The 8,966-nt window shown below is 43.5% G+C and overlaps 1 protein-coding gene across 1 annotated transcript in view; it reads right to left on the bottom strand.

Moving 5' to 3' along the window:
* LOC134442433 (NACHT, LRR and PYD domains-containing protein 1 homolog) overlaps nt 1-4,043 on the bottom strand; it is a 6,240-nt gene extending 2,197 nt beyond the window's left edge. The window contains exons 1-2 of the mRNA XM_063192603.1: nt 3,878-4,043; nt 1-187 (exon numbers count right to left, since the gene is read on the bottom strand). The exon at nt 1-187 is cut by the window's left edge and continues 1,446 nt beyond it. Coding sequence (XP_063048673.1) covers nt 1-187; nt 3,878-4,043 — 353 coding nt within the window. The remainder of the gene's footprint in view (nt 188-3,877) is intronic.
* Nucleotides 4,044-8,966: the final 4,923 nt, after the last annotated feature.

The raw sequence follows: 8,966 nt of genomic DNA, 5'->3' as shown, positions 1-8,966 counted from the left end.
GCTTTAAAGAGCTGGTCCACAGTAATACTTTCATATTCTTTCTGTCTGGCATCAAAGAACCCTGCTCCCCTGGTTCGCATCTCCTTCTCTCTCTCTTCTTTCTGTCTGTGTTTCTCAATGATCAACAGCTGAGTGTAGCGATCAGTCAGCAAGACATCCTGTCCTGGTAGGGCATTATATTCTTGTACTGTATTGTATTGTGAGACAATCCATTCTTTCAGTTTCGTTAACACTAGCTGTTGTTCTGTAAGAAAGTCAGTGAAATATCTGCTGTAAATGTACAGTAAGTAAATACATGTATGAAGACACATCATACCTGGGGTCCCCAAACTAAGGCCCGGGGCCGGCCACGCCCCTTTGACCGGCCCACTACCTCTCTGCACCTCACCATTTGAACTGGCCCAAAGTAGCAATCCTTACAGAAAAAAAGATAAAATATATATTTTAAATATTTTACTTTGTTTATCAACAGGCCTTCCCAGGCCCGTAGCCAGCCTTGTGGTAGGGCGGGATCTTTTCCCCCCGAAAGTGGACATCATTTGGCTCCCTATTCCAATGTCCCCAAATACACGAACACACTTCAAATATTTTAATTTAGACATATTATGAGTTTGCTGTGAGTTCCTGTCCTTAATTGTTTGTTTGTTGCTCCCCATTCTTAACATGAATGGACATGCATTGCTTCAAATTACTGCTATCTGACAGTTACTTTCATTGTTGGCCCAGTGTTGGGCGGTAAGAGTCGGGGTGGGGGACGGGAGGGGGGGTTCGAACGAAACCCTGGAACCCCCCCTGGCTACGGGCCTGCTTCCTACAGTTTAATTTTCACTAACCTTATGTGATGTAATGTGTAATGTGAATCACCAGAAGTTTCTTGTCTTGATAGTTTCTCATCTCACTGTAATATAAACAGGCCTACTATTTCTATTAGATCACTCATAAACTGTCAATCACCATGTTTTTCTAACATTTCCTTGCTATTTTAACATGATTATTATAAATTAAAAGGAATACCTGTGGTATTTCAAATGCAAAAACATGTGAAGTACTCACTTCTTTTGCAAAGCACTTGTAATGATTAACTATTTTGTGCTAGAAATTATGGCTACACCAGGCAATGGCCTAGTATACAGCCCACATGATTGATCCTGGCCCTTGATCACAGTCAAGAACGATAATGTGGCCCCCAGAGATAAAAGTTTGGGCACCCCTGCATTATACGATACATGTAGCATAGTCATGGGTAAGCGGTTAGGGCAGGGGTCTGCAACCAAAATGTTCAAAGTGCCATTTTGGCCCAAAAAACAAAAAACATATCTGTCTGGAGCCGCACAAATCTAAAAGTCTATAAGGCGACATAGACAGTCAATACAAAACTGTATGCCTAATGACTAAGTACAAAATTAACATTCATGATAAAATTATTATTTTCCCTGCAGCGCATCTTGGAGAGAATTACGCACCACGTGACTATGTACGATAGGCCTATTGCTGTTTCAAGTGTAGCCTAAACTTCCATTACAATATGAATGTGTTAACCTATGTTGTGTTGCACTGATTAGGTTATAAGAAGATAAGTAGATATCGAGTACAAGAATTTCATATTTTTGTCTCTTCTTTTTATTTTATTTTGGAGTCTCCAGAACAAAAAAGGTGCTTCAGGCTATTTTCAGACCGTGGGGAAATTAAATGTTCTCTTCAAACTTCAATAACAATCAAGAACGCAAAAATCACATATCCTCTCTTTAAAAGGCAGCTTGCAATTACTAAAATAAAATGCAGCATTTTGGAAAGGTAGGCAAATGCCAAGTTAAGTAGCATAATGCCAGGCGTGCGACTTTCCCCCGATTTTGGCATGATTTGTCACTCGCACGCTTTGGGAATCGGGCAGATTTCTTGCTCAATTGGAGTTCAATCGTGAGTAAATTGCACAGTTGAAGCAGTGCGACCCGATTTGACACACATTCACAAATTGACAGGGAGAACGAGTTGCTCTTGAGCGCACATCCACCTCAGGTGCACCTTTCCCTTCCACATTTTTGTTATCTGCAGATTCCGAAAACAAGCCTGTGGTGTCGCACAGAGATAGCATTCTGCTCGCATCCGACCCTCGGCTCATATAGTGCGAAGACGGGAGTCCTGAGATGTGAACTTTTAAAACGTGCGATTCCCTGGTGCAGTGTGCAGGAGATAAATAATTTCACACATAGCCTACCGGTAATTTCAGCCTATGTCCGCCTTAGGTCAGTGCAAATGAGTAAAATAAATAATAGGCCTACCATTTTCAGCATGTCAAATGTAACATCTTACCGCAGAGATACACCAGCGGCGACGCGACTCAAGCGACAGAGTGTAGCAGCAAGAGATACGAGAGACTGAGGAGACTAGAGTATGTCCGTACAGGCAGAAGGCAAAGCATTCAAGCATTCCCATTGGCTGTGGTCACTGACCTCTATACAGTCATTGGCTGTCGCCGCTTGTCGCCGAACCGCGTCATAGAAAGTTGAAAAGATTTCAACTTCAAATTGTCGCGCTCGTCGCGCAAATCGCTCTAGTCTCCAGAATCTCTTTTGTCTCTCGACTCAATACAAAGTCAATTACTTCCGTCGCTCGACTCGCTCAGATCGCCGCTGGTGTATCTCTGCGGTTACTCTTCCCCCCTCAGCGATAGACATGGCGCATCAGCCATCTACATACAACTACATATATTTTAGCCATCTACACAACTACATACATTTTACTGCATAATGTTTTTGTCATGTGTTAGAACCCAAAACGTAATAACTGCCCATAACGTTATAATTTGGGCCCACTTGAAACGTAATAAAGTCCATAACGTATTAACTTGCCCATAATGTAATAGCACTTCCCTCCCCATAACGTAATAGCATTCTGCCCATAACATAATAAGTTATTATATTATGGGCAGGTTATTACGTTATGGGCTTTACACTAAAGTGATGATAAAATGATGCCAATAACGTAATAACTGCCAGTATTGTAATAATTTTGGCCCATCTGAAACGTAATAAAGTCAATAACGTAACAAGTTGCCAATAACGTCATAATATTTCTCTACCAATAATATAATAACCCTCTGCTAATAACGTAATGGGGTATTTGGCAGGTCATTGCATTATTTGCTTAACAATAGCTTAAAAAAGCTTTGATAACTGTTTCACTTTTTCAATTTTTTCATTAATCTTAAAAAATGACTAAACATTTTGTCTTTAAGAGAGGGTTGACCAAATCTGCTGTCTGCCTACATTATTAGCCTGCCCTATAATATTGGTTATTCAGAGTATACAGTATGTAGCACAGATGCAATGCACTTTACTATTTTACTGTTCATATTTCGTCTCACCTCCATCCAGTATTGTGGCAACACACAACAGTGACTGGAGATTTTAATCTCTTCTTATTCGTAAGAATTGGTCACCATCTCTATGGCTCATTGGCTGACGACCTGTGATGAAGACTCAGTAAAATCACGCCTGAAAGATTGAAATCGTGCTGGGGTCTGGGACGTCCTCTGCCTTCTGACCACGGTCCAAAGGGTGCCAACTTCACTTTCAGCTCTCTTCGGATGACTGCACGCTGTCCTACATAGAAGTGTGCTGGGTGTACGACTTTGCTGGGCGCTCAGTCAAGACGAAAGGTGGAAGTGGAAGAAACTAATCTACGAGTAATTCTGAAGCTTTCCTTCAACGATTCAAGAAGAATTCCGTTAAAGAACTGAGAACATGCATGGTATTGACTAGCTGCTTGTCCTGCTAAGTCTGACTAGCGTACTACATAGCTAAGTAGCTAACCGGCCACGCCGCCTAGCTTACAATGGTTACGCCGTCTACGGATTTGACAAAAGGAGGTGACTGGCCCTCCGGTTGTGGATTCTCTGGCTCTGAGAGGACCCGCACTGCCTCTGCATCGCCTGCCTCGGCTTTCCCCACACTCGTTATGGCGTTCACCGGTGGAAGGTGGAAGAGATGCCTTCCTATGTCTGCAGACACCTTGGAACATCGACTGTCTGTGCTAAAGTGCATGATGACCATGCACAAGGAGAGCTGCCTCAAATCAGCAGAGGAGGAGACACTGGTGGAACAGGAGGAAAGGGATGATGGCGGGTCGGACAACTCCAAACTCACACTCTTCGATCAGCCCCAGTGGCAGGAGGCCGAGCCTTTCGTTAGTCCGGACTGCGTGGTTGAGTCAGAGGAAGTAGAGGAGGAGGTCATTTCCGCCTTTACTGTCCATGAGGGCCACTACCCTCGACGGTTGGCGTTTCCCGCGCCCCACCCCCACCAAGAAGACGTTTCCCCTCTTCCAGGAGGTGTCAAGTCACGTGGCAAAGAACTGGGATCGACCATACTTGGCACGCTTGCCCACACTGGGATTCTCCATGCTGGACACTGCCAACATGGATAAAGGCTGCCTGCGATGGAAGCACGCTTCAACCGCCACCTCACCCCTCCAAGGGGGTTGCTTTGTCCAAGGCTATCCAAATAGCTGGTTCAGGCCATTATGTTGGCTTATGAGTCTAAGGGGCCTCTTCCCCCCGCTCTGGTCAGGGCCCAGTCTATGCGCGGTGTCTCCACTTCTTTGCCCCTCAAGAGGTGCCACTTTCTCTGAAGTGTGTAGAGCGGCTGGCTGGGCCAGCCCCTGCACCTCTGTCCGGTTCTACCAGCTTGATGTGACTGCTATGCCTCTGGGACACGGGATTCTGGGCTCGTCTGCCACAGGCCTTGGGTGATGGGGCGCCGTCCATACAGGGGACAATATGGAATGTCTTACTCATGTGGTCGGTCGGCATGCGATCCAGGAGTGATTGTAGACTCTCATAGAGATGGAGTAAGGAATAAGAACAATAGGACATGAATATGTCCAAGAGAGTGACTTGAAAGTGAGGTCGCGTCCTTGGGACTGCGGTCAAAAGGTGATGGGCGTCCCAGCCCCAAGCGCGATTTCAACCTTTCAGGAGTCTTCGTCACAGATCGTCAGCCAATGAGGTACTCCCATACAGGCTCCCTCATCTCACTCTAAGAACCGGGGACATATTCATGTCCTATTGTTTTCCTATTTGGTTTCTTACAGTGGTGTCTGAGAGATTGAAAGGGATTTCACATCAGAAGTGCAATGATCTGGGAGTTACTGTATATTCTTTTATTTTCTTGCAGTTTGGGCAGTTGCCAGTCTCTGATAACATCTAGGTAACGTGTGACGTCATCCGACTACAACAGGCCCGTAGCCAGGGGGGGTTCGAGGGGTTCGTTCCATCCCCTCCTCCCATCCCCCACCCCCACTCAAACCCCCCAACTATGTTGCATCCCCCCACTTTGACTGAAAGTTCATGCCCCTCACTGAAATAACCCTTTGAAATAAAATAATAAACGTTAATAAATAAACGCCTGTTAAAGTAAGGACATTAAAATGCTTGTTGTCGTTTGCCCGAGTCCAGCCTTGAGAAAGCTAGTCCAAACTGCAGTCTCACTCACACTCAAAACACAGCCACTGATCACCCACTCGCACTCGCACACAGAGAACCCCACTCTGAGCCCCTCTCATGTCTTGTCTGAGCTAGAACTAGAGCTAAGGCAGCTTTGCACTGGCTAAACAAAACTGTTGGCTAATCACCTGGCTGTTGTCAGCAACTGCTCTGAAAACAACAATATATAATGTTGACAATGTATCCCATTTTTAAATGGATGCCTTTACGAGCGATGCCGAAGGGGTGGTACAATTCGGCTCAGCTGCATTGAGCAGGATTCTCATTCGAACAGTGGATAGCCTACTATCGGATTCTGAAATGCATCTTCCATAGGAAAACAGACAGGCAAAAGGAGTTAATGTTATCCAAAGTATTTAAATTGCACAAAATAAGACAAACAAAAATCTGAATACTATATAGGCTTTCCAAAAGTTATTTTTTGGTTTTAGGCAGTAAGAACGCCTACACAGTGAGGTCAAAAAGTAGCCTGCCATATCCACAGAACTACCCAAAACCACTAGAGAGGTCGTAGGCTACCTGTCGTAAACTAGCATGAAATAGCTAACTTGTTTTAGCCAGAAAGGCAGTTTGACACTATGGATTCAGAGAGCAATCGAAAATTATGTCACTTATGCAAAAGACACATACAATACAGTATAATCCAAATGCAACTCCAAGTTCAAGTTAAAAATAAAAATGCTAAATGATCGCTAATGTTGACTGCTATCCAATACACTTGGATTAAGGACAGCTGATCACTGGCTCATATGGGGATGCCACAGCCTTGCAAAAGATAGGGTGACTATGCGCAGTCACATTTTCATAAAAACGTCTTGTGAATAGAAGTTGGACATGATGCCTGTGTGCTGTTTCATAAGGATTGTCAAATGTCAATCCTCATATTTCTCTTTGAAATGGCAAATGCATGTCACTGATGTCTTTCCACTTTCAACAAGTGTTCTTTCAAAATGAACCACGTCTAATGGAAGTCAATATTAGAGAGCCATTCTAGCCAATCAGACGCTAATAAAGTCGACGGCCGATGTCGTCCTGTGTTTCGCAATATTGTGCACAGCGATGCTGCCTGCTGCCAACACAAAGGATATGAAAGAAAATGAATCACATTTTAATCACATTTAGGAAAAAAATAATGATCAACTAACAGTGCATAGTTTAATATTTAGCTGAGATGTAAACCTTTTACAATATCTTTGGGAGTTTTAAACCAATGTACAGTATATCACGAAAGTGAATACACCCCTCACAGTTCTGCAGATTTTTGAGTATATCTTTTCATAGGAAAGCATTACAGAAATTTCACTTTGACACAATGATTAGTGACCTTTTAACAACATATTTAACCGCTTACATTTCTTGTTCACTCAGAAAAAAAACAAAATACAGCCATTAATGTTTGAACATGTACTCACAAAAGTGAGTACACCCCAGATTAGAATCCGGTAGAGAAGGGGCTGTGTTGGCTCGAATCGTCTCGAAATGAAACGAAATGAAAAGGGATGAAAAGGGGGGTCATCAGTGTGCGTTTCAATCTTTCTTTGCATTGAACTTTTACATTTTGAGTCTGCATCTGGCTTAAATAGATTGGTGTGAGATTTGAATGCAATCCTATGGAGAATATCATGATCTGCTTCAGTAGTCACAGTGCATGATGACATGCATGTTTCTTTTAGGTGTATTTCAGATTGCCAATGTTGACAGCATTCATGCATCCCCAAACCATGTCAGTCCCACTACCATGCTTGGCTATTGAGAGGATACACCGTTTTTGTAAAACTCACTTGTTTACCACCACACATGCTTGACACCATCTAAAGTATATTTGTTTATCTTGGTCTCTTCAGATCACACGACATGGTTCCAGTGATCCATATCCTTGGTCTGTTCATCTCTCTTGAGACCAAGATAAACAATTTTGCTTTAGATGGTGATGGTGATGGCTGAAATGCACCTAAAAGAAACATGCATGTCATCATGCACTGTGACTACTGAAGCAGATCATGATATTCTCCATAGGATTGCATTCAAATCTCACACCAATCTATTTAAGCCAGATGCAGACTCAAAATGTAAAAGTTCTCTGCAAAGAAAGGTTGAAACGCACACTGATGACCTCCCTTTTCATTTCGTTTCATTTCGAGACGATTCGAGCCAACACAGCCCCTTCTCTACCGGATTTTAATCTGGGGTGTACTCACTTTTGTGAGTACATGTTCAAACATTAATGGCTGTATTTTGTTTTTTTCTGAGTGAACAAGAAATTTAAGCGGTTAAATATGTTGTTAAAAGGTCACTAATCATTGTGTCAAAGTGAAATTTCTGTAATGCTTTCCTATGAAAAGATATACTCAAAAATCTGCAGAACTGTGAGGGGTGTATTCACTTTCGTGATATACTGTATATATGATGACACTCAAACTGTGAAGTGTGCCCGGTCTTCCCTAGTAGCCCAGGGACTGTCTGTTTTTATTATGTGGGCCAGTACAGGCCCTTGGACCCAGCCAGAGCTCAGCCATCACTCAGCAATCTAATACATCTATCTGGGCCAGCACTGGGTCCACAGAAAATCATTTTACAGTCTCTGGGCCAGACTGGCCCAACACGGATAATAACTGTCAGATAGCAGTATCTGACACTGCATGAAAAGAGGAATATGTGGATGAGTTTTGCACCTTAAACTGCCTCATACCTCAAGCCACAGCATTTGCGGCTCCCCCATGCCCCCCTCCCATCCCCTTCTTAGGAGAGCCTTTAATATGTAAATGCCAGTGATCAGGTCGGGAGCTGCTACAGTCAATTTCAAGTGGGGTGGGGTGGGGTGAGGTCAGGTGGGTGGGAGGGAGTGGGGGGTCGGCAGGCCTGTTTCTAGGATTTTGGGGTCCCTAGGCAACGGGATTGTTGGGGGCCCTAGGGCATTTTTTGGCCTTTTACTAAAATGTGTGTGTGTGTGTGTCTGTGTGTATGTTTGTTCACGCTGCCCAGTGGTGTTTTTCAGAATCACTAACCATTAAACCAGGGGTAGTGAACCTATGTCTCGAGGGCCCTTGAGGCCGTTTTATCCGGCCCCTGATATCATTATAATGTTTTGCAACTTCACATGAAATAGGCCTATGACATATTTTGCAGGCCTAAAGGAATCTTAGAAATTACATTTCCAATGCAATTAAGTTAGGCCTATATTCAGGGGACCTAGAAAAGGTGGGGACTGTTTTAAATGTGTCTACCTTTAAAGGTGTCTATATGTCTATATAGGCCTAATGGTGTCTATATATGCCTAAATTTCATGGGGAAATCCTGATTTGTGTTCATAGTACGGCCCCCGGAGGATTTTATGACCATGGTAGGAATTTGAAGTGGCCCTTCGAATGAAAAAGGTTCCCCACCCCTGCATTAAACCTTTCTTCTAGCCACAGCTCTGCTGTCAGTACATTTTATTATGATACTATAAGCTCAGAAATGAAGT

This window comes from Engraulis encrasicolus, unplaced genomic scaffold (genome assembly GCF_034702125.1).
Source record: "Engraulis encrasicolus isolate BLACKSEA-1 unplaced genomic scaffold, IST_EnEncr_1.0 scaffold_159_np1212, whole genome shotgun sequence".
In the NCBI taxonomy this organism is placed as follows: Eukaryota; Metazoa; Chordata; class Actinopteri; order Clupeiformes; family Engraulidae; genus Engraulis; species Engraulis encrasicolus.
This window is presented reverse-complemented; position numbering and strand designations above follow the sequence as displayed.